This window comes from Fulvia fulva, chromosome 8, assembly GCF_020509005.1.
Source record: "Fulvia fulva chromosome 8, complete sequence".
In the NCBI taxonomy this organism is placed as follows: Eukaryota; Fungi; Ascomycota; class Dothideomycetes; order Mycosphaerellales; family Mycosphaerellaceae; genus Fulvia; species Fulvia fulva.
Window position 1 is genome coordinate 2748896 of NC_063019.1, and position 23550 is coordinate 2772445.

Here is a 23550-nt window from a genome sequence, read left to right on the forward strand (position 1 = left end):
GCACAACACAGTGGCGCTGATGACACCCATCGCGCGATCAACGCGGATGGCCTCGCCCGCAGATCGTACGAAACGCATTAGCACGGCAGGGGCTTAATTTCCTGGTATTGAGTCTGCATGCTATGTGATCGGGCGTCGCGCGGCTCTTGTCTACCATCGTAGGCTTTCAGTACCAGGACTCGTGCAGGGCACGCAGGAGCAGCATGGTGCCGTCCTAACGTCTGGAAGTACTACGAATATCGCGTTGGTGTAACCGGTACGCAGTCGACCTGGACAGCTTCGACCGCAAGATCGCAGCCTTCTGTGCCACTGGCTGGTCTGCTCGCTGTGTCACAGCAGCAACCAGATCTTGTACGGTAGGCGCGTGCTGGAGCGAGATCTCGGTGTCGATGTGCAAGACATCCAATCTCATGCTTCGCATGCTTCGTGCAAAGGTACATTCGACCGCCAGTCGAGTCCCGCCACTGGCAGTCAAAGATTAGCTGCACTGCTTCATTGTTGAGCCAGTATGAACATACCTCTCATCCCACACGTTTGGCTGTGCCAAAATCATCCTCTCCCAGCTGCCGGACTTCTTCTGAAAAAATTGAGCAGTGCTCTTGTTGATACGGCCGAGCTTAACCCAGCCGTTGTCCGTCACAAACCCGTCGTCAGGGCGCCACCAACCGCAAGCGATCAAGACGAGGGTGTTGGTGCCGAAGCTGTCAATAAGGGGGTTGACCACAGGTAGGCCGGAGGTGGAGACAGCGATGGACGGGTCGGTCTCGAGCCAAAGAGCGCGACGGAGCTTCTTGGAGCCGCTGATGTTCGCATTCAAGAACTTGTTGACGCGTTAGGAGTGGAGGAGTGTGTGTGGATCGAGGTGAAGGAGGATGTTCTCTTGTACCAGGTCACCCATGTTGAAGACGGCATCCGCAGCAGCCATGGTCGGTTCCGGTTGTAGATGTTGTTTGCTGAGGGTGTTTGTGCGTAGCTAGAGAGATTAGCAATCTTCAGGCGCTGCGCCTCCGATTTCTGCGTGAGATCGCCGCGTGAGATGAGCGATTTGGCAAAATTCTGTGTGGGAGATTGCCTGGAATAAGCCGGCGATGCTCGAGGCACTCCGTCGACCACCCAGCCGACCAATCGCATGCCTTGAATGATGCCGCTCTCTTGCTGTTCGAGTGAGATGCAGGGCATAGAATTACCGCTAGACAGAGTACTGTTGTGCATCTGGTAGACACAAGATGTCGTGCCTGACAGACAGGTCGAGAAGATGAATCCAGTGTGATGCTAGATTGTCGTCTTCAAGACGGGCCGATACTGCTCCCGATCCTCATAGCAATGGCGCAAGCACGGCTGCAGGCCGTCTTCAGGTATGTCACTGTTGATTGACGCCAAGCACGGTGGCAGCGTTACGTTCAGACATCCCCGTCGCGATTCTCGCAGGAGTTACTCATGAGCCGGCTGCTATCTCTTCAATCGGCGCTGCTTGGCTTGGAGCTTCTCCACAGGCGCTTCGACACGATAATCCATCGCGTTGCTCAGATCACCCAAGCAGTACAGAGCAACACACGCAACCACACCAAAAGGCACAGCAATGATCCACACTACTCGGATCGAGTCAGCATTGGCTTTCTTCAGAGCTGCGACTCCAGCCGCGGTGATCCGTGGCGTCAAGCCACACAATGCTGGAAGCTCAAGCTGCCCGCCTGCTGTCAAGCCAGCAATAAAGTCTGGGACGCAGCGTGGTGGTAATCCTGCTTGCAGCACTGCAGCAGAGACATACTCTGGGATGTACCGCTGAGCTCGGTTGCTGACTGCAGCTGTGTAGCTTGCTGTGAAGACCGTCGCTGCTATGGCTCGAGTGGATGTCGTCACTGCCGTGGCAGTTGCGATGAGATGGTGTGGGATCGATAGGTGGACTGCTGCTATGATGAGGATAAGCGGTGCTCCAAAGCCAAGACCTCCCAGCGCTGCGAAGACGATGGCGCTTGTTGAGTTGCCCGGCTGGACGGTCGCCAGGCCGATCAGTGATGTGGTGAACAGCACGAATCCGACCAGGAGTGGTATGCGAATCGTGCGGAACCGTGAGCTGAAGTATCCGTAAGTAGTCGTGGAGAAGAGATTGGCCACCCAGAACGGTACGACCCTCGCGGACAGCAAGAAGGCATCGGTGTCGAAGAGTTGTCCGGTCCTGCATACGACATATCAGCTTCGCTCTTCTGGAAGTAAGCCTGACTTACATCTGTGCATAGAAGATGACAAAGGCGAACAGCATGATCCCTTCCACCAAGATCAACAGCAAGCAGATTGCGAACGCTTTGCCGTCACGGAACAGTTCATGGTTGAGGACGCCGTGCTGGGTCGCCTTCCATTCGTAGACACCGAACAAGCCAAGTGTCACAATGCTGGCGATGAGTGTGCCCAAGGTCCGCCCTTCGCTCCAAGGATAGATACCCCCGCCAAGATTGAGTCCAACCAGGAACAGTGTAAGTCCGGTGACAAGCAGAAACAGCCCAGGCAGGTCCAAGGCATTCAATTTCTGCCTCATGGTAGCGAACTCATGAATTGTGTGCCGCTTAGGTGGTCGGTACCCGACAATAATACCAAGAACAGTGATCGCCCAAAGTGCGAACTGGATCCAGTACCATTGGCGCCAACCACTGGTAGCACTTCTCTTGACCATGCCCCCAGCGCTCAAGACACCTGCGATAGTTCCCAGCGAAGCCGATGCATTGACGGCACCTTGACAAGCAGGTCGCCACTTTCTGGGGAGAATCTCACTTGGAATGCTGTATGCCAAAGGTACTGTCGCGAAGCCAAAGCCGATCAAAGTCTGTGCTGCGATGAGTCGACCGATTGTTTGCGATCCTGGTGCAATGCCAGACCCAATCACTGAGATAACACATGCTACGATCAGGATTGTCTTACGGGCCTGTAAGGCATCCGATGCTATTGAGACGACCGGGCCTAGGACAGCTTGAACAAGAGACAGAGCGTTGGGTATCCAGGCTTGCTGTGCTGTAGCGTTGAGATCTCTGCCGATGTAAGAGAGAATTGTTGCCGGTCCTTGGAGTGCGAAGACCTGGACGAAGTTGAGGAGGAGCATTGCAGCAATAGCAATGACGGTTCTCGCATGAAACTCAGGCTCGTCGTCGGCATTGCTGTAGATCAGATTACCGCCGGTGGCAGTATCGCTGTCGCTGAACTCCAGCCGTCCTGTCCAAGACTGGTCAACATCGGCCTCCTTGAATGTGGCATCATTGGTAGACTTCGACATGGTGATGTTGTTACTGCTTGAGAGTCAGCGCTGGTCGTGTGAGATAAAAAGTTGCACGATCGTATGATGTCGGGGTCAGATATGGTCTCAAGGGGCGGACGATAAGTGAGCTCTATGCATATCGATCGGGTCGTCTTTGGACCAATGCTGGCCCTCGGAGGGCGTAGCGTTGCTTTGGGTTCAGCTTGCTGCATGACCTCACACGCCTCAGCACAAGCGAGCAGCAGTGTAACCACCCATGAGAAGCTGTGTTGAGCGACGCTGATCAGCTTCTCCTATAAGCGTACCGGCACTCAGCGCGTACAGTCCTGGGCATAGTTTTCACAATCCCTGTTCTTCCACCTTTCCTCATTAGGAAGGATGTATCCACTGCTTGGCGTAGCTCACCACCTGGTGTGTCCTCCATTGTTGGCTATTACTGCCTCGCAGCGTTCTCGCATACTCTTGCATATACGTTGTATGTCCTTAGGCGTGAGCTTGGCCCATTCTTGATAGTGGGATTGAAGGTAGCAACACCTTCTGAGATGGACATGAATAGCCGGAAGTGGTTAGCGTAAATACAGGGGTTGTAAAAATTATGCCCAGGACTGTATTCAGCTAACTGAATGTCGATGTAACAACGACCAGGACTTAGGGCTGGTGAGATATGGCGTCTAGAGCAGACGCTGTGTCGTACGGACCATATGTGCGGGACATGGTGGCAATGGACATCTCGATCTGGACCAGGGGGGAAGGTGCGAAGAACGGTGAACTTGACAGTCGTCCGATGTCGAGGACAACAAGGAGAAGAAGCAGATTGAAGGAACATTGAACCTTGAAACTCAGGAAGGAAAGCTGACGTAACGCCGTTGCCAAGAGCGTAAGCACGACAAGCACATCCCTGTCGTGCTTCTAGGAGCAACTTTGATTCGCCTCTCGACCGCGGAAGCTAACGGCAGTCATCATTTTTGAGGACGACAAGAATCACCAGTACAAACACGCATCAGGCAGGATCTGGGACTGGCGGTGCTCCACGCACGGCCACGTGCCCCCAAGCCGCCTACGATGAACGGGCTCGCTCATCGACAAAAGAAGGCATTGTTCCCTGCCAAGCATGCTTTCGTGAGGGTGTACGAAGAGGCCTTTTCCCCTAAGAACAGTCGTTGTCCTGGCGAGTCCGGTAGTTTCGCTGGAATACATCGCGACGCTCGATGACCTCCAACCAGTAACGACAGTCTATGCCGGCAGTAGGAGCTGCTGCGAGCCCCAGACGGTGTTGACATCGGCCCAGCTATGCCGCACCGTCGAAGGCTTGCGACCTCCTGGTGTGGGATATCTGGGGCGTGAGAGATGCCGTTGATACTCAAGCCTAGGCAGCTCTGGTCATGGTCGCAACCAGGCGATCTTCCCATCACGTGAGAGCGACATGAAATCGGCCATGTTTGGATCAGATGGCATCGTCACGGTGAAGTTATGCCGTGACCTTCTCCGTGGCAAGGGCACTCGTGAACGGACTCATCAGCCTGGGGAAATAAGCTGACACTGGTATGCTCACAGTCCTGTCGCGCGTCTTGTCGAACCAGAGGAGTGCTGATCGCTTCGTGCATTGGTTTTATGAGAATGGTTCCATGGACTGAGCTCCCCAGGAGAGCCCGTGGCAGCATGGCATTGCACTGAACGCCAGAACCTGACGACAGTAATCTCAAACGACAGCGCAACTCATTGTTCGTCAACAACACCATCTCACGGCCGTCCGTTGATCCTGACTTGTTGCATCGAGCACACAAGACCACCAATAGTCCTCCGCCCACCAAAGGCATGGGCACTTCCGCCCCAGCACCGCTTCACTACGATCAATCAGCGGTAGACGACCAGATCAACAAACCCCGCCCAGTATATTCCGTCATCACCGGTCCCTTGGACGTGAATAATCTTCCGCCGCCAGGGCGCCTCCTGGACGACATGCAAAAGGCTATCGTGCTTCACGCCATCGATACCGGGTACCTATCTCGGAACGATCCGCGCACGTTGTGGCCGCACGTCTTCTCCGCAAAGGCTGAGAAATACAGTCACTGTAAGCCACGAGGATTGCCAGCGCTCGTTTATGGCCAGGATGGTCAGATACAATACGCCCAATCCCGCAATACGTCACTTTGGAGGTGGCTACGCAGACGATGTCCTTGGTGCTCTGAATTACCCGGTTGAGCGAGAGAGCGTTCATGTAGCTTCGCGCTTGGATAGATAATAGCAAGTAACGAGACCAGAACTATTCTACAGGACTGCTCATTGCGCCGGACGTGACCAGGCAGCCTTTGCCCGGAGCTAGGTATGACGCTATTACAGCAAGCGCATTTTACACCGAACGCACCACCTGCGACGCTAGGCATGGGCTTAGGCCACTCACAAGGACTCTGGTATCCGGGAAGCCATGTTCCTGCAGTACCGTGCGGAAGAGCTGTCGTTGTTGACGATGCTGTACGGGCAGTATTCTCCGCGATTATGGGCCCTATCGACGTGGATAACGTCCCAGTCGTGGGTTCAATCTTAGATGACTCTCATAAGGCTGTATTGTATTACGCAGTAGACATTGGCTTACTCAGTGAGAAAGACTTGAAGTCATGGTGGCCCAATGTCTTCACAGACAAAGCAGAGATTCAAAGTCTCTGTAAGCCTACTGGGTTGGAAGCGGTGGTATACGGTCCAGATGGCGGACTCTATTACGCACTGGCCAACGGCAAGACGCAACTCACAGGCGGAGGATGTTTTGAAGATGTTCGGGGTGGTGAGGACAAACCACTGGGGAAAGTCGAGCAAACAACAGTGGCATCAGAAAGGTAGCCAACATGGGTCGGAATCGTGCCACAGCAGGGAGATGCAGGACAAGAAGCGAGGCACGGGGTGTATTGGGCGTCTAACAGCATCTCGAATCTCATGGCGACCGAGCTTTACGCAATGGCCAGTGGTTCTAATCCCACTTGGTATCACAGCGCCGATGAGAGATCAACTGCGGGAGTATGTGGAGACTGAGCGGGATGCGCAGACTCTCACACACGATGACCCTGTCCTGCATGCGTTGGACACTCTATCTTTCTCCGATCCAACCATGCCAAGGCCCGCCATTATACAATCACACGCACAATGGTCTAAAGCGAGGCATACGAAGCCGCGGCAAGAATTTGCAGACAGCCAGCCGGTGGTGTTTGGTGGTAGGACGAGGCCACCAGCACCAAGACCTTCACAGGGGAGTCGAGTCCAAGACACGCCCTTCACGCAAAGCCTCGTGCCTATCACGGATTCCAACCGAGAGGGCTTCATGGACGTCATTGACCACATGCGTTGGTCGATCGAAGCACTTCAAGGACGATATAATCGTCTAACGGAGCTCCAGCGGGCCTTCCCTCAGCTATGTGTCACCTTTACGGACCAAGACAAGGTCCTACTTCCACACCTGACGGCTCAGACAAGCACGAAGAAGGGCGTGATCCTAGAGACTGACCAACACACCGAGATGCAAACGGCGCTATTGGCCGACTACGCTAATGCTCACACGCAACGTCAGCCAGGCCGTCGTCGTCCGTGGGCCCTTGTCGACCCTGGATTGTTGGAAGTAGTTCGGGAGGCCGAACAGGAAAGTGAGTAACGCAGACGCGAGACACCTGGTATGACTTTTCGCGATCGGACTTCTCCTTGCCGACGTGGTCTCCTGGCTATTGGCCCTTCCTTATGCTGACCCTTGGTATTGCTTTCTGGTCGTGTCACGCTGGCTGTTGTTGCAGTTCTCGAGGGTCGAGTGATTCTCGTCGAGAACGAGGTGTCCTCGCTTGGGTCAATGGTCTTGATGGCTTTTGTATCGATGGATCGAAAATACTGTCGCGGCGCGTAGTCCTCGTGGTGGTTAATCAGGTGCTGTGGCAACAGGAAGCCCCTTCTGTTCCCTTTGCTGGTCTTCAGTTCACGGAGACACAGAGTCGCTATAGCTTTGGCGCGCGAGTCTCCTCCTCCCAGACGGCTGTACTCACGTGGGCAGACTCTTGACAGGAAGGTAACCCCCCCCCCCTGATGCCCTTGTAGTACTTGTACAGAGGGTCCAAGTCCGTTTTGGTCAGCACTAGAATCTCTGCAGCTGACGTCTTGACGTCCCATATCTCCCGAGCCAGTCCGACGAACTGTAAGCGCTTCGCCAGTTGGTACCGTTGGCGGACTGGACCAGGGACTGAGCCCAGGAACAGGCCCTAGTAATCGAAGACATGCTTCTTGAGCCAAACGGCGTTTCTCGCACAGGTGGCTGGTAGAAGGTTGAATAAGTACTCGATGAGAGCCTCCTGAGACCAGAGGCATGGTGACTGGTAGTCGATGCGCGCTGAGGAGTCAAATACCTCGAATACGGAAGAGTCTCTGGATCTCTTGACCACGGCATTGTGGGTGAGATGATATGGTCTCGTCGTAGCATTTGGTCCCCGCGCGCCCTGCTATTCTCGACCAAATGTATGCCCAGCGTGACGAAGCAGTCACGCGTGATCAAATGCCTGTACGCTGCTTTCTATGTCTATCTCTGCCTTCCACCTATTTATGTCTATTGTCTACATACCCCCACCCAGGTCCACCCACTCTTCATTACTTTACTGCTGCAAACTAACCCATCTCGCCTCACTCGGCACCCCATCCGCTACGACCCACAGCAAGTAGACACCCGGCGGCATCACACTCGCATTAGCAGGTCCTGTGATCGTCACATTCTCACCTTCCACCTCCAATTCCAACTCCACCATCCTCTGTCCCATATCAACAGCATGAGTATGGAACCCCGAATAGCTCAGCTGGACCTTGACAAGCTTGTCTTCCAGACCTGATGCACTAACTGTGGTCTGTTGACCGTACTTGATCGTCTCCGGCGCAGTATCAGTCACCGGACGAGCGGCAGAGTCCATATACGTCGGTGCGAAAATCTCAACCCGATACTCTGTCGGATGATTGACATCCGGGCTCTGCTGCTGATGCAGATAGCTCGTATGCCCATTGTTCTGAAACTCGGGGTACGCAGCATTGATCGAGACGTTTCCGTACGCATTGTAAAACACATCGGGGTTGCTATCTGCTACTAGGACTTCTTCCGATGGCAATAAGATCACAACGGAGTGCTACAGCCTCGGAATTTCGGTCTTGGGCATCTTCTCGAAACGGCTGCCGGCGGGTTTGGAAGCGTGGTAGAGAAGAGGCTCCAGGACGGGATCGTCGGCTCGGTCGTCGCCCGCTCTGCCTTTGTGGGCGCCGTTGAGGAGGCGGACTGTGCCGTCGGGAAGGAGGATGGGGTCTGTCATTGTTTGGCCACGGTCGGGGAGGGAGTCGTCTTCATTCCATTAGGCATTGTCATCGTAGTGTTTGATGCTGTAGCAGGTGTCAAGAGTTTGAGGATCTGGGATGTCACCGCTGCCGCCGCCGCCGCCGCAGACGAGGATGGTCGGATGTGTAGTGTTGGGAGTCATGTGTAGTAGCGTGGCTGCTGCAGAGCTGGGGAAGCAGCGAGGTCCGCCTGGGATGTTAGGCAGCGCTTTGACTTGTTCGTTCGGGGCATAATTACGAATCTCTGCCATGTTGCCAGATAGAGTGAAGACTTCATCCTGTTCGTTGGAGTTTGGTAGGAGCTGTAGGATGGGGTAGAGATTGAATGACTTATTTGCGTTTTGGTCGTCTGCGGCATCAAACTTCACGACATCAAGGTCGACTTGTGCAGGGGGTGCACTTCCGTCCGCCAGCACGGAGTCCTGCAGCAGAAACATAAGCAGCAAGGGAAAGAAGTAACGGTATAGAGACTACGGCGACTGAATGGGAAGTGTAGATGAAAGAATGTGTCACTGCTGATGAGCAGCACTCGAGGTTGGCCTCGTCTGTTATGTGCCACCCCGTCGGCCTCTGGACCCTCCCAATACGGCTTCATCAATCGCACTGCTGTGCAGTATGCGCCTGATAGGCCTTCGAGGCGCTTGATGGGACATGATTTTGGACTGACAGCACATGCTACCGGCGTTCTGGAATAAGAGCCTCGTGAAGGTAGATGGACATAATCACAAGGACCCACGTTCTTTTGCAGTGCCACCGAGAGAAAGGCGTGGTGGGAACATGTCGGCGAAACTACAGAACGACGGGTCAGTACAAATGGATGATGGAGAGTGGCTCCACGTGTTCGACACGATCGGGAGTCGGAAAGCTGTGCATCTTGTGCCGGACACGAGCGCTTGGCTCGAAGGTGGACCGATGTCCTCGATAGAAGTCAGGCAGATACGACTTCCATGTCTGGCGTTCTGGTTGACAATTGCGATGGTGGTGTCTCAGACGTCCTATCGCTGTCTGGCGGCTGCGACTTTTCCCCAGCCTTACAAAACTCGTCGGTACGGTCTGCTTGGCATTTGTTCCACGGTGTTTCTAAGCCGGCTTCGAATCAGTGAGGCGCTGAGGTGCCGGAGTGTTTCACAGCCCTCTGGAAACGAGGCTCTCCGCTGGGAGATGACCAGGGCAGTTGTGATGATTGTCGATATCCGAGGTCCCGAAATTTCTCCCCCTCTCTGAAACAGGTGGTGGAGCTTTGCCGAAGAACGCCGGATATCATGTCATGTCGTCTGCTGAAGGACATGGATGCATGTGAGTGAGACTCTTCGGTGACGTCAAGATTCGGCTTCCGAACGTGGCACAAGGGCAGCGTCGCGCAATCGCTTAAGACCCGTCACGACTCCGACATCAACAACGCGACTGCTCCCTCTCAACGACTTCGAGTGACGACCGATCCATCCTTCCTGCGCCGACGTGCAACATAGCGCCATGTCGCAGGAACAGACACCCAGCCGCCCACCTTCGTAGTGTCCGCGCATCTCACTGGTGCCAGTTAAAGGTCAGCTGCATCGATTCAGGAAGGCATTACGGATATCGACAGTAGTCGCGCAGCAAGATGGAGACAGCAAACAACTCTTCCGTGATCCCCTCCATGCAGGACTTGTTCCTGGTGCTGCCTAGGCTGGCGCAGAGGGCGGGATCGTTCGGAGTCGGGCTGTTCCACATGCCAGAAGCCATGGAGGGCATCGCTGGCAAGATCATGAACGGAGGCAGTATCATAGCAGACGCGACAGGGCAGCACACGACAGCGAACTCGACCATCACGAACACAAGCATTGCATTCGCCCAGAACACAGCATCCACCCTTGAGTCAACGATAAGAGGAGCGTGGAGAAACGCAGTAGAAGAGGAATCTACATCGATTTTCATGAGCATAGCACAGGGCGTTGGGAAGTTGAAGCAGTTTGGTGGCATATTTTCATACTTGACTTCGAAATGGGCTCTGACTACCTTTACTGTCGTAAGTCTTACCATAGAGTTTGGCGGTGTATGTTCACATCTGATGTACATAGGCAATCATCCTCAACCGCACACAATTCTATGCGTCCACGCGCGAGACTCTTCGACTACGATTTCACCTGCGCCTCGTCCTGTACTCGATACCCATCATGCTATTCCTGACGCAGCTGGTGACCATCTTGCAAGCCATGAGATGTCAGACCTCACCGGACTTTCCACAGCTGCGATATGGTGACCCACTCAAACAGCTATCGATCGACTTTGCTGGCGAAGGCGGCTTCCTCTATGATCTAAACACCAAACTACTGTTTTGGCAGGACGATGCAAGCTGCTGCAATGCAAGAAGAATGTCACTGGTGGGCATGGACGACGATAGGAGCGGCCTTCGTGGCTCAATGTCACTTCTGTACTGCTTCTTCCTCGCCCTGTGCACGAGCCAGTTCTTCGAAACTCTGACTTGTGCGCTGCAAGGCAAACAGCCAATGCCTGAGACTGGCATGACCATCTTTGAACACTCTCTGGCCTTTGCAGAATGCGAAGCCATGATCAGCAGCGCACTTGGATTCGGCTTTTTCGGACTGAAGAGCGCTGATGGCTCAGGATCGTCAACAGAGAACTCGGGCCCACTAATCATGAGATCAGAACTTCTGCAGAGGCTCAACGTGCCTCCGGAAGTGCTCCTGGTATGCCTGATATCCTGCTTCAGCCACCTCTCCAGTGCTTTCCTGGCGACTTTAAACATCAGACACCGAGTGCGGCTTGTCAACACCGCTATCTGGGCGTGTTGTTACATGGCAGCGTTTTTCTGGAGCTTCAGCAAGATCTGGTACGGTCCCTTGGACCATGTTGCCGATCTTGGAGTGTTACGCTTCCCGACTGTCTGCGTCGTCGGCTTCATCCCGCACCTACTCATATTGATTGGCATAGTTATATGCTCAGTCATCTACGGCATAGCAATTCTCATCACCGCACTTTCAATACCACCAGATGCCGCGGAAGGCCTGTCAATCAAGCAGCGATTTGCTTGGGCATTCAACAACTTGCAGGCCAATGTCCAGTTCTCGTCGAACCCATCCATTCGGATTAAGATGTCCGAGGACTTCTACACGACTTTGTTGAAGATTGGCTTCAATGTGTTGACAGCTGCTAGTGAAGCGGTTTATCTCAATGAAGGCAGCCGCGTGCACATAGCACAGATGACATGGCTGGAGCAGAAGCGTATTGATGAGATTTCAGCCTCTATGCAAGCACGAAAGGCGCCTGCAGTGCCGTCTGAATTGCTGGGCGACGGCATTGCCAGAGGAGTTGGTTACATTGACCACCAGAATGTCGCGATTGGGCAGTCACCATACGCACGAGAACGCAAATCAAAGCCAACGAAGAAGCCGGATGGAGAGCGACCAGCTGGAGCAGACTTGGACAGTGGTCTCGGATTGTCACAGAGGCGAAGCCGCATGCAGTTGACCTTCGACTTCATCTCAGGTATATCCTGGCTTGTGATTGGTCTTCAAGCACAGCTTGCGCTCAACATGCTACACAAGCTAGGCATTGAGCACAGGCCGGCATGGCTTCTCAAGGCTGCGGGCATCGTCGAACGACAACGGAAACCATCTGCGCATGACCGCCCGCGGAAGTCTGACATGCTGGACTTCTACGTCTTGGATGCCAAGGGCAATCCCGTGATTCCTCGTGTCGAAGACCTCGACGTAGAATCGGAGATGAGAAGAAGAGCTCAACATTCAAAAAGCCCTCGAGGTCTGGCGGGCGTTGACGATGAACTGTACAACTGGTGGCGACGTGGTGGCCGCTTTGGCGATATCGATCAAAGCGGCGACTACGCTGCTTCAACGGCTAGTCAAGACGATGACCTGACGAGTGTCATCTCCGTGTCCACCAATGCGAGCGAGATCGATGAGCAAGAAGATAGCGGGCGAAGAACACCAACTCAGCGGGATCCATACGCCGACTGGTTGAGTCGAGAGGGCACGCCTGCAACATCAGATGCAGGTATTGACCTGAGCATCCTGTCGCGCCTTCTCAATCCGCAGTCCTCTGACGACCGCGCAGAAGCAAGACTGCTCTCCCACACCCTGCAATCGAACCGCCCGTTGACACGAAGTCAGTATCGACGCACAACAGACCGACAACGCGGCGAACTCCTCAACGGCCTTCGCTCCGCCTCAAAAGCATCTGCATCATCACCTTCCATCACCCCCGAAGACGAAGAAGCAGACCTCGAGAACTTCATCATCGGCCAGCGCCAAAAGTCCAAAGCTCGAGCGCAGAAGTCCGGGACTTGGGAGTCTGGCGCGGAAGGCATGGGAGAAGGTGGACCACAGTGTGTGGTCTGCCAGAGTACGCCGCGGACGATCCTGGTGTGGCCTTGCGGCTGTTTGAGTATGTGTGATGACTGCAGAGTTGGGCTTGCGGCGAGAAACTACACCAAGTGCATTTGCTGTCGGACGGATATCGCGGCGTACTCGAGGTTGTATGTACCTTAGCGAGCTTTGAAATGTAACATGACTTCTTTGGCAGTTGCCTCTTGGAGGGTTGCAGTTGCCGTGTCGATCGTGACTGCCGGTGTGCACGACAAGTGAGAACCACAAGCGAGGAAGTCGCAGACCTCCCCATGAGGCAGCGACCAGGGTTCGTTAGCGTCAGAGCGCATGCCTTCCTTTCTTTCGCTTCGATTCGCTTCGACAACACCAACATCAACCACAGCGCGATGGCACAGACTCCCACCCCCGCGTTAGAAGGACTAGACACTCGCGTCGACATACGCAGATGGTTCAACGAACCGACCGCCTTCCCTGATCTCACGGTGAAGTGTGGTTCAAGAAGCTTCCTCGTCCATCGCGTGGTCTTGTGTGATTGCTCAGAGTGGTTCAAGAAGGCGCTCACAGGAGGTACGCACCAACCTTCGAGCAGTGGCTTAGACTACGGTGGACCGCGCGAGACATGCACTGCACGACGCGCTGACACCCATGGGTTCGCAGGCTTCATCGAAAGTGGCGGCAACAATATCCAACTACACGAAGACAACGAGGACGTCGTCACTTACATGCTCCGCTACTGCTACAACTTCGATATCTTGGAAGAGCTCTTGGAGGATGAACTGTCCTTTGTGGTACAAGTTTTCGCCGCGGCCGAGAAATACATGCTGCCGCACCTTGCCCGACGGTGCGCCACTGCTTTCAAAATGCTGGCCGGGGGCGAATGGGCCAACTTTAGCTTCGAGACCGTGATCCGCGAGGTCTATACAACCACTTCCGACGTCGATCGAGTGCTGCGGAACCCCATAGTCGACATCATCATGAAGCATGCAGAGGTTTTGTTCAGGGAGGACGGATCTCAGGGGCTCAGTGATGTGAGTTCGGCTGGGGATTGCCACAAACGCGACCTACTGACGTTGTGCGGGTATTGGGTGACACACCGGAATTTGCCGCAGACCTCACAAAAGCGTTCGGTCAAGCGAAGGGCAAACGAGATGCTGCTGCGAGGCTCGAAGCTGCCAGCTACCCTATCTCAGTAGCAGGGCGCGATTTTGCTCGGTATGTACATCCCAATTCAACGGCATCAGCCATGCTCAGACACCACGGGGTAATGGCTCAGCATCTGCCACTGAGTTGGGGATGCATCATCCACTTGACGAACCAGGGCACTGACCCTTGATCAGAACCCTCAATCCACAAGCCATTCCACCCTATCTTCGCTGTTCGGCATGTGATGGACTCTGTACCGATCCTCAGATCCTTGCCTGCTGTGTGGCTGTAATCTGCGGACAATGTGAGTAGCCTGAACAGCGCTCTCGCTCATGACTGACATTTCCAGGCTACACGGCCTTGCCATCGACTACACAGGTCTATTCTATTTGCGAGGAGCCAGGTATCAAAAGAGCTGGATGCATGCCACACCCACAACTTCAGAGCCGCGTGAAGATTCACCTGAAAAATACTGCAAAGAAGCTTGCTCTCGATCCGACCACGTTTCAGCCATTGACTCGCTTAAGAAATCAGTGACTCGGATGATGTTAAAGGGTACCAGGCATCGATCAGTGGTTTAGACTATGTTGGACTCTGCGAGACATGTGATGCACGACGCGCTCAACTTAGTACCTATAGCTGATCAAGACCTTGCTCAAACAGCCCGGCAACCCTGCTGTGCACTGTCGTGACCGGATGATAAGGATCGAAGAACAGATGCCGCTCCGGATCATCACACAGACTCCTCGGGACGCCCTGGTTCGCATATGAACCTTGCAGACATGCAGTCGGCGGATCCACATACTTCCTATCGATCCCATAACTCTCCGGGTCAGCGAAGACATTCGCGAAGAAAGCATCGACATCGACCAGACCGAGCTTCATGTAGGCGCCATACCCAGCAACGATATTCTCCAACCCAGTGGTCAAAGAGTCCGCATACGCCTCCGCAAACTCGTAACCCGACATTCCAAATATCGCAGGAAACTGAGTGACCGGCGGATAATTTCCAAACAGAATCGTCTTGGCGCCAGCACGATATAGGAGATCCAAATTCCTGTTGATCAAGCTGGTGATGGATGCGCCAGTGACGTTCGTGTCGAAGAACGCATCGTTGGCTCCTATCCAGTGCACGAAGAGATCTCTCTCTTGGGGCGAAGAGTCGCTGAGGAAATGCTGTACTTGGTCGTAGGCTGAGGGCACTTCGATGGTGCTTTCGGGGCCGGTGTAGCCCGTTATGAAGCTGTTGTCGGCGGTTGCACCGCCGGTTGCGTAGTCGAGGAGGGGGATGTTGCCTAGGGTGCGGGCGAGGGTTGTGGCCCAGACGGGGCCGTTGCTGGAGGTCATGTTAGTGGGATGGAAGCAAGATCTAGTATGAAGAGAAGGGTGTTTTACGAGAAGGTGTGATTGTAGTAGGCTGGATCTGCTGGCCAGGTCTCGTTACTGACGAGCCATGCTCCGCTGCCGTTCTCTGAGAAGCTGTCGCCGAAAACGATTAGACGCTTATACTGGCTATCACTCTGAGCTTGTCTGCGTGTTGGCAGTGCCGCTATCTGTACGGTATAGCACAGACATAGCGTGAGGAAGTTCAACAGCATGATGAGCGACTTCAGCTTCGTGAGAAAAAGCTGAAGAACGACAGTTTACTAGCCTGCGGCGACATGATTGATAAGTTCTCCATGTTCTGCCAATGCATGCGGTCAGCCAGCTGAGAAACAAGCCTTTTGAACCTGGCTCCGGGAATTCTGTTGGGGCGAGTTACCGACTTTATTGCTCCTCTTCGTCAGCAGTCGAGATGTCTGACGAGGGGCCATGAGTGGTTGAGATCCTTGGCAATCTTGCAGATTGCCCGCATGGGACGCGTGGCGGACATGGGTGCTGTACGAACAACACCTCGGCCGCTGCTTTTCCGCTGTCATCTGATATATGACAAGGCATTACATTCTGCACGTTGCACGATGAGCTGATGAATGATGGACTACGGTGAAGTCTCTGGAAGGAGCAGCTGCTGGCGAGCTGCATGCTGTGCCACCTGTCAATGGCAATTGGCATAGACCACTTGGCATCTGTACGACGAAGCTCTACTACCCGTCGGTGTCACGCTGCATCCGTCCACCAAGGGCAACAGCAGCGATGCGGATGGCAAGGCAAACATGTCGAACGGCTTCATGCATCGGCTTCAAGTTTCCCGAGCGACGTCTGATCATGATCAACTCCGAGCACCCGTCTTTCTGTTTCAGCAACCCGGCAGTTGGAGAACAGATTCTATGGTCAGCGACTCCGTCAATATCAGATGCCAGGCCAACTCGTGAACCCCAATCCCCAGCCCTCCACACCATCTCCGCATCCCCCGCTCGTCCGGAGACGGGATTCAACCACGCCATCGGCGTCGTTTCTCTTGGAGTGGCAGGTGTGACGACGCCGGCGAACGACTGACTTGAGTTGTTGCACTAGACCACGATCTCGATACCTGCGTGAATGTTGCAGCCGGAGCTTCATAGACGTCTTCGCAGAGTCGCCGGGTACGACAACACCAATGAGGCGATGCCGTATGTTTCCCGCTGTCTCACAGGAGAGTATATCCGTCCGTAGTCTGATGACCATGGATTGTTCCATCATGCCTACTCCAGCTTAGATGGCGGCTAGAGGGTGTTACACCCCGGGTATCATTGTATTCAAATGAGGTTTGGGAGCTCCTACTTTGAGGTATGTATCGCGTCTCTGATTACCTCTCCAGCTCTCATTGGCATCAAGAAGACCGCTCAGGTTGCCAGGCGATATGTCGGAATCCAGCAAAGACCTCGAGAACGGCGTCCACAAGGACTACGCGAGTGGCAACGGCGCAGCCCCGGAGCAGCAAGGTAGCACCAGCGACCTCAGCCAACTGCTCACCAACAACACCTTCTCCGACGAGCAATTTGAGCGCATGTTCTTGTTGCCACGCAACCAGGGAGTCGTCGGAGGCCAGCGTAAGACCTTCGCCACCCCAACACCTCTGGCAATCATGGGCTTCAGTACCGGTCTCACACCACTCGCCGCTCAGCTCATCGGCTGGCGAGGTGCTGGAGGCTCAGGGCAGTCTTCCGTTGGAGCTACGATTTGGTTCGGAGGCATGCTCTTGATCTTCGCTGGACTTGGAGAGTTCATTCTGGGCAACACGTTCCCTTTCCTGGTCTTCATGGGATATGGTGCGCATTTCTTGACGTTCGGTACTACATTCATCCCGGCTTGGAATGCTGTGTCGGCGTACACTAGTGGAAGTCCATACACTGGTGAAGCTGGAAGCCAGGCTATCACACCTGAGTTTGCTCAGAGCTATGGTATGTCATTATCATTACGTCCTTCACGGCACCAGTCTCTTAATGACTGACATTACAGGTTTTTACCCCCTCTCCCTCTGCATCCTCTCGGCCATCTTCCTCATCTGCTCCACCCGAACAAACCTCATCTTCTTCCTCGTCTTCGTCGCAGCAACGCTGGGCTTCGGATTCGCAGCAGGCTCCTTCTTCCAGATCGGAAATGGTAACATGGCTTTGGCGGCAAATTTGCTGGTGGGATGTGGATCGTGCTTTTGGGCAGCGGCGATGTTGGGGTGGTATTTGCTGATTGCGATGATGATACCGATTATGGAGTTGCCTCTGCCAAGCTTGCCGATTGTGGATTTGAGCACGATTGTGAAGCCGAGGAAGAGGAAGATGGTAGTGTAAAGTAGATGGAGGAGAGCGGAGTTTGTGAAGGGTGTAGCGAGGGTGTAGCATGAGGTTTGATGATTGGACATGTATCTTGTTAGGATCAAGCAACCTGTATAATTATACCCAGCTTCGACATGTCAATCAGAGAATAACACATACACAAAGGCCCGCAACACAGGCCACCAATCAGTTGAGGTAATCGAGGTGAAGCGGAATGCGACGTATGGATGTGATGACAACAGCACAACCAAACCTCCATGGCAGTATCGACGTGAAGCAGTGTTAGACGCTCAATTCAGTCGCACCAATTGATTACCGCATACTACAAAAGAGACTATGATACAGTGGTATAAGGCAAGTGACGCCTACACCCCAAAATAGTACGCAGCACTCGCTCGCGACAAGCATCAACGCCGACCACGACGAGACCAACCGTGGTATCGCGGCACATCTCGCCGCACGTTCTCATAATCGTCTAGTCATCTGAAATTCTTCATCATATCAGCCTTGACACGCTCCATGGCGTCTTTGTAGCCAGTCTCGTAGGCCATGTCCATCTTCTTCTCGCTGGTGAAGCCCGAGTTGCGGTTGCCAGAGGAGTTGTTTGAGGAGGAGTTGTTGCCCCAGTTGTTGTTGTTGTTGTTGTTGTTGTTGTTGTTATCATATCGACCCCAGTTTCCTCCTCCGCCGCCTCCGCCGCGATTGTAATCATTCGAATTACGGTTGTTGTTATCATTGCCGCCGCGCTGGTTACCACGGTCGTAGTCATCGTAGCCTCTGTTATTGTAGTTGTTGTAGCCTCCTCCGTTGTATCCACGGTCGTTTCCTGCGTAGTTTCCTCCAGATCGGCTTCCCATGTTCAAGTCTCTCATGGCAGCGCGCATGCCGTCCTCTTCTCCTTGGTTGCGAGCGTCACGTTCATTGCGGAAGTTGTCTCGGCTCCAGTCGCCTGAGTTCCTGTTGCTCTGGTAGCCGCGGTTTCCTCCACCGTAATTGTTGTTGTTTGAGTATCCATAATCATCGTTACGATTTCCGCCGTAATTGGAGTTTCCTCGGCTCATACCGCGGTCATTGTTTCGACCATTATACCCTCGATCGTTGTCGTTGTAGTTCGAGCTTGATCCACCATATCCACCACCACCCCCGTAGCCACCTCCATTGCCTCTGTCGTTTCGACCTCCGTAGGCTGGGGACTGACGACCAGAGTTGTAGCCGCCGCCGTATCCTCCGCCACTGCCCGAGTTATTGTTGTTGTTCGACGAGCCATAGCGGTCATTGCCATAGCCTCTGCTCTGGTCTCGCTGGTTTGACCCACGCTGAGGAGACGGGGATCTCATGCCTCGGCCACTATTCTGGTTGCCACCCGAAGAGCCGCCATAGCCCCCAAAGGACTGGTTCCCGTAGCTACCCGAAGACTGGTTGTTCTGGTTGCCGCCGTAGCTCGTACCTGAGGACTGGTTGTTGGAGCTACCGTAGCCTGCGCCTGAGGACTGATTGTTGGAGCCAGATGACTGATTGTTGGTGGATCCGTATCCAGACTGGGCTTGACCTTGAGTTGTGTTAGACTTGGTCTCTTCATCAGATGGAAAGTCACCTGGCATCTTGCCACTTGAGCCAGTAGATGGGGACGTACCCGAGTTGGAGCTGGACGAGTTCTGATTGGTGCTAGAAGAGTTCTGAGCACTGGTGTTGGACGAGGACCTATTGTTCTGTTGCTGGTTGCGAGACTTCTCGGCCTGGTTCACGAAGTCAGAAGGAGTAATACGCCGGCGATGGCCTTTACTAACATTGTCATTGCCGGTAGCGGTGTTTGATGAACCATAGCCGTTGGTCACGCCGCCGCTGGTGTTGCGGCCAACGTCCGAGCCGCTGCTGCCATAATCGTTGGACTGGATTCCATTCTTGGTGTCGGATCCCGAGGTGTTCGAGGTCGAAGTGGTGTTGTTATTGTTCGTAGTGCTGGTCGAGCCGCCAGACTCGCCAGTCTCGGCGATCTTCATTGTGTCTGATGTGTAATCAGTGCCTGAAGACACAGTCGAGCCAGTGTCGTAGTCGGTGGAACCACCAGAGCTCGTGGAGCTGTCTGAAGATGTTTTGTTGATAGTGACAATGCGTGCTCCGCCCTTCGATGGCGAGGCGTTGTTTCCCTGGCGACTCGCTGGGCGTGCAGACATACCGGAGGTGTTGCTGTTGTTTCGATCTGGACTCCTGCTGGTGGAAGACAGGTCTGAATTGCTGTCTGATTTCAAATTTGATGACGCTGCGGAAGCGATGTTAGACGCAGCGTTGATGATGGTGGATGTAGCCGAGCTCTTGTTTGCCGGGCTGCTGCTCCTGGAGGACGCACTATCTTTCTTAGTACTTTCGATCTTGTTGTTAAAAATTCCCATTTCTCGCTCTGGTATCGGACTAAAGGTATTAGCGAGTGGTGAGGAGGGTGTTGTTGGAAGGCAGCTCACCTTAGTATCGTAACTGCCTTCGACATAAATTCTTCAAAAAGGGATCTACCCGGATTCAACGCTGTACAGAGACCATTGAGCACAGAAGAATTTTGTGACATGGCGGCAGCCATCCATCCTATATCGACTCAGGTAGGCCCATATCTGTGGACGATCCCAGAGCTTCTCGATCGGGGAGCACAAACTACACGCCTTCTCATCGTTGATGACCAGCGTCATATCTCCACAGATAATATTGACGCCAGAGTACGACTCAGTCTGCGCACAGAAGAGCGTGTCCCAATGACTCCCAACTTGCGGGTTGTGAGCGGTTGCAAGTTGCCTCTGACTCGTGGTCAATGTGCTATACCGTCATCGGCCGCCGATCTGCAGTGCATCGAGTCATGGGCCGAGCTCGAACTGGCTGGGAGCTGCACACACACTGCAATCGCTTTGCGGAAGACCAAGCGCTCTACGTCAGCTGGAGCTGCCACGAGTAATGCGCTGCAGCGTGGCTTCATTTTCACGAGCCAGAGCTGTGTGTATCGCACCGCCTGTGCAAGAGTCATGCGATGGCGTGTTCTCACGAAGTAGTGGAAGATCAAGTTTCAGCAGCTTCTCGGTGTTGATCATGTGTTTCGCATTCGGCATTGGGCCCGCGATGCTATAGACGTGTTGAGGTATCTTTGTGAACACACTGCTGGCGTGGTTGGTGGTTGGAGGTTGCAGCTTGACAGCAGCATAACTTTGTGTCTGTTCGTCAAAGCAGCATTGAGTTTCAGTGACGTCGGGCATGAACGCCACACGTTCCTGCATCTGGTCGTTGTGCTAAGCCGTATTGGAGACAAAGCTCCCTAAAGCTGTGACCTCGAGGTACATTCGGTGAGCAATATGATATCTGTACAAGCATGCCTTGTGCATGGGGCAAGGTAATCATATGAATGTCTTATGTGCCCGAATCCTTCAGCGCTTTGTCGCACAACCGGGCGATACCGAACGAGCGGACGAACATGCTCAGCGAACGGGATCAGGCATCAGAGCATTGGCAGCCGGCGCATCGGAACAGCATATGGCCATCGCACGAGCGTCCATGTCACCTCGACGTCGCTGTCGCTTCTTTCGGTGAATGCGAAAGGTGAGAAGACTCGTGTAGCTTTACTCATCGGCGCCAAGAATAACCGCCAGCTGGATGGAGACGCAATGATGAGTTGATCAGGATTTGGTCCTGAAAGCGCCATTGCCGGTGACAAAAAGTACTCCCAGGATCACTGTATCAGGTGATGATATGCAGTTTTGGGAAAGTCGATGTTCTTGTACCTGATCTCCCACTGCCGAGGACGCTCAGTCTCATACATCTCCCACGACAAGTCCCGCCAATGGAGCGACGGCAGAGCCACAATACGATCCTCGTTGTGCATTCTTGAAACGAGTGCAGGTACAATCCAGCGCTCGCGGTCTGGGACCAAAGACAGAGCTCGCTCCAACGAGGATGCACGTGGTTTCATATTTTTGTACCGTTTCCGAAGCTGTCCCAAAGAGTCCGGGGAAAGAAAGGCCATGTGCATTGTTGTGTCTGGATCGCTGGCGGCGACGTCCACATACACTCGAATCCAGTAGCGGTGATCCCAGAGAAGCCACTCGGACCATCCGCTGTTCGAGTAGACACACTGCATCGAATCCCTCGCGAGTCGCACTGGCGCCTGTCGTTGGAGAATGATCGTTAGGCCAGCATGTTGTGCACTTTTTGCACAGGTGACAGATACGCCGGCTATCTGAATCGTACGAGGTACTGACTTTGCCGCGCTGCGCATCGCATCCACAGGCGCAAAAACCATTTCTATACACTGGTCAAGGTGCTGCAACGAGACTTCGGCAGTCGGGCTGACTAGCAGCAACAACTTGCGAACAAACTCTGCTCGAACATGATAAGTGTGCTGCATGTCACCAAAATCTTGGAGAGTCGTCCAAAGGGTGACTGTAGCTTTTCCAGATCTGAGGTCAAGTTCGATCGGAGTTTTCTCAAACATCATCTGCGCATGCCGCTGGACCTCCTCCTTTTTGATACGTACTTCTTCTGCTGTCTGGACCAGACTGGATCGTCTTAGGGCTTCCGGGAGTACGTCTGAAAGTTGCAGATATCTGATGCTGTTCCGTATCGTGAGGGTCTTGTCGGAATTTGTAGGGTCTTCGTGCCATACGACTCCCGCTGAGCGACAGATGCCCTCGAGCTCTTTTTTCGCATAACGCAGTAAAGGACGATGAATCGAGACACCACCGTCCTCAACAGCTATGATAGCATTCCGGTTTCGTGATGGCTGGGGTCGCCATGCTTCCAGGTGCGATGGTAGTAGCTGCCCTTCAGATCCACCCATTAGTCTTGGGGTGCCTGAGCGATTGACGCCGTGCAAGCCTGCACATTCAGGAATGGGAGCCGTGGCAGCAATGCCCTGCAACCCAAGTCCAGTGTAGCCATTGATGGCCCTGGAAAGTACAGTCTCCGCCTGATCGTCAGCGTGATGACCAAAGATAAGGTGAGGGATCTTATGCGCCGCACAAGCCTTTCCTAAGGCCTGATATCTCAGAGTACGAGCTACACTCTCGAAGTTGCTAAGCCCACGAGGATCGCCGTGGCCCGTCCAGTCTAGCCTGAGGATCTGAGGCTCGATACCAAGTGGTTCGAGTGATTCAGTAACCGAAGCGGCCTCCTTCGCGCTGCCATCGCGGAGCTTGTGGTCCACGATGAAGGCCGTGAAGGTGTGTTTGAACGTCGGATCTTTTCTGATGAGGTTGGTCAGAGTGGCCAATGCCATGGAGTCAACACCTCCGCTGATAGCCAAGCCTGATGCATGTCAGTATGAGCCCTTTGTGATGGCTCGTATGTTTACGCTGATGTACGTGAACAGTGAGACAAAAGATGCAGTATGTTCGAACCGTTACTTACCCAGCCTCTGTGGCTTGACGTTGGCCGGAAAGAGGTTGCTGATAGCATGCTTTACTTCGCGGACGATGGTAGCGAGTGCCTGCTCAGAGATCAGATTGAGCATATCATTGGACTCTTGAATGTGTTTAGGAGGAAGTCGCGACGCGAGAATTGGTGAATGAGCTGTAACAGCCGTTAGGGCCGGCTTGTCTGCGCCAATCAGAGACCGCAGCGCGCTCTCACAGCGAAGGCCCGTGCGTGAGAAACCATTCAGTCGAGAAAGAGAAATTAAGACTGTGAAAACATCGATGTTCGTTATACAATTGCCTTCATGGGCATATCTCATGTTCGCTAATGCTCCGAGTCTCGAATGCTCGCTCGCGACGCCTGGGGAATGCGGTACTGGTATCATACAAGTCATCCTGCCACACTG

At 53.9% G+C, this 23550-nt stretch overlaps 10 protein-coding genes across 10 annotated transcripts; 3 read left to right on the forward strand and 7 right to left on the reverse strand.

Moving 5' to 3' along the window:
• Positions 1-214: 214 nt before the first annotated feature.
• Positions 215-925, reverse strand: CLAFUR5_11304 (uncharacterized protein; the record flags this gene model as incomplete). The annotated part of the gene is made up of 3 exons (XM_047910452.1): positions 215-464; positions 519-820; positions 887-925. The coding sequence occupies 3 exons, from the start codon at positions 923-925 to the stop codon at positions 215-217; spliced, it is 591 nt and encodes a 196-aa protein (XP_047765431.1).
• Positions 926-1449: 524 nt separating this feature from the next.
• Positions 1450-3262, reverse strand: CLAFUR5_11305 (Trichothecene efflux pump TRI12; the record flags this gene model as incomplete). Its single annotated transcript, XM_047910453.1, has 2 exons — positions 1450-2176; positions 2226-3262. The coding sequence occupies 2 exons, from the start codon at positions 3260-3262 to the stop codon at positions 1450-1452; spliced, it is 1764 nt and encodes a 587-aa protein (XP_047765430.1).
• A 2478-nt stretch (positions 3263-5740) lies between these two features.
• CLAFUR5_11306 (uncharacterized protein) lies at positions 5741-6881 on the forward strand (the record flags this gene model as incomplete). The annotated part of the gene is made up of 2 exons (XM_047910454.1): positions 5741-6023; positions 6229-6881. 2 exons carry the CDS (start codon positions 5741-5743, stop codon positions 6879-6881), a joined length of 936 nt encoding a protein of 311 aa, XP_047765429.1.
• Positions 6882-7860: 979 nt separating this feature from the next.
• On the reverse strand, positions 7861-8559 carry CLAFUR5_11307 (Aldehyde oxidase GLOX; the record flags this gene model as incomplete). The annotated part of the gene is made up of 2 exons (XM_047910455.1): positions 7861-8329; positions 8384-8559. 2 exons carry the CDS (start codon positions 8557-8559, stop codon positions 7861-7863), a joined length of 645 nt encoding a protein of 214 aa, XP_047765428.1.
• Positions 8560-8598: 39 nt separating this feature from the next.
• CLAFUR5_11308 (uncharacterized protein) lies at positions 8599-9018 on the reverse strand (the record flags this gene model as incomplete). The annotated part of the gene is made up of 1 exon (XM_047910456.1): positions 8599-9018. One exon carries the CDS (start codon positions 9016-9018, stop codon positions 8599-8601), a length of 420 nt encoding a protein of 139 aa, XP_047765439.1.
• A 1163-nt stretch (positions 9019-10181) lies between these two features.
• On the forward strand, positions 10182-13086 carry CLAFUR5_11309 (uncharacterized protein; the record flags this gene model as incomplete). The annotated part of the gene is made up of 2 exons (XM_047910457.1): positions 10182-10586; positions 10639-13086. 2 exons carry the CDS (start codon positions 10182-10184, stop codon positions 13084-13086), a joined length of 2853 nt encoding a protein of 950 aa, XP_047765438.1.
• A 1614-nt stretch (positions 13087-14700) lies between these two features.
• CLAFUR5_11310 (Phosphatidylcholine-sterol acyltransferase) lies at positions 14701-15665 on the reverse strand (the record flags this gene model as incomplete). The annotated part of the gene is made up of 2 exons (XM_047910458.1): positions 14701-15403; positions 15463-15665. The coding sequence occupies 2 exons, from the start codon at positions 15663-15665 to the stop codon at positions 14701-14703; spliced, it is 906 nt and encodes a 301-aa protein (XP_047764991.1).
• Positions 15666-16846: 1181 nt separating this feature from the next.
• CLAFUR5_11311 (uncharacterized protein) lies at positions 16847-17774 on the forward strand (the record flags this gene model as incomplete). Its single annotated transcript, XM_047910459.1, has 2 exons — positions 16847-17387; positions 17446-17774. The coding sequence occupies 2 exons, from the start codon at positions 16847-16849 to the stop codon at positions 17772-17774; spliced, it is 870 nt and encodes a 289-aa protein (XP_047764992.1).
• A 464-nt stretch (positions 17775-18238) lies between these two features.
• On the reverse strand, positions 18239-20331 carry CLAFUR5_11312 (uncharacterized protein; the record flags this gene model as incomplete). Its single annotated transcript, XM_047910460.1, has 3 exons — positions 18239-19495; positions 19547-20168; positions 20219-20331. 3 exons carry the CDS (start codon positions 20329-20331, stop codon positions 18239-18241), a joined length of 1992 nt encoding a protein of 663 aa, XP_047764993.1.
• Positions 20332-21462: 1131 nt separating this feature from the next.
• CLAFUR5_11313 (putative tRNA(Ile)-lysidine synthase) lies at positions 21463-23241 on the reverse strand (the record flags this gene model as incomplete). Its single annotated transcript, XM_047910461.1, has 2 exons — positions 21463-23036; positions 23139-23241. The coding sequence occupies 2 exons, from the start codon at positions 23239-23241 to the stop codon at positions 21463-21465; spliced, it is 1677 nt and encodes a 558-aa protein (XP_047764994.1).
• Between the last annotated feature and the right edge of the window lie 309 nt (positions 23242-23550).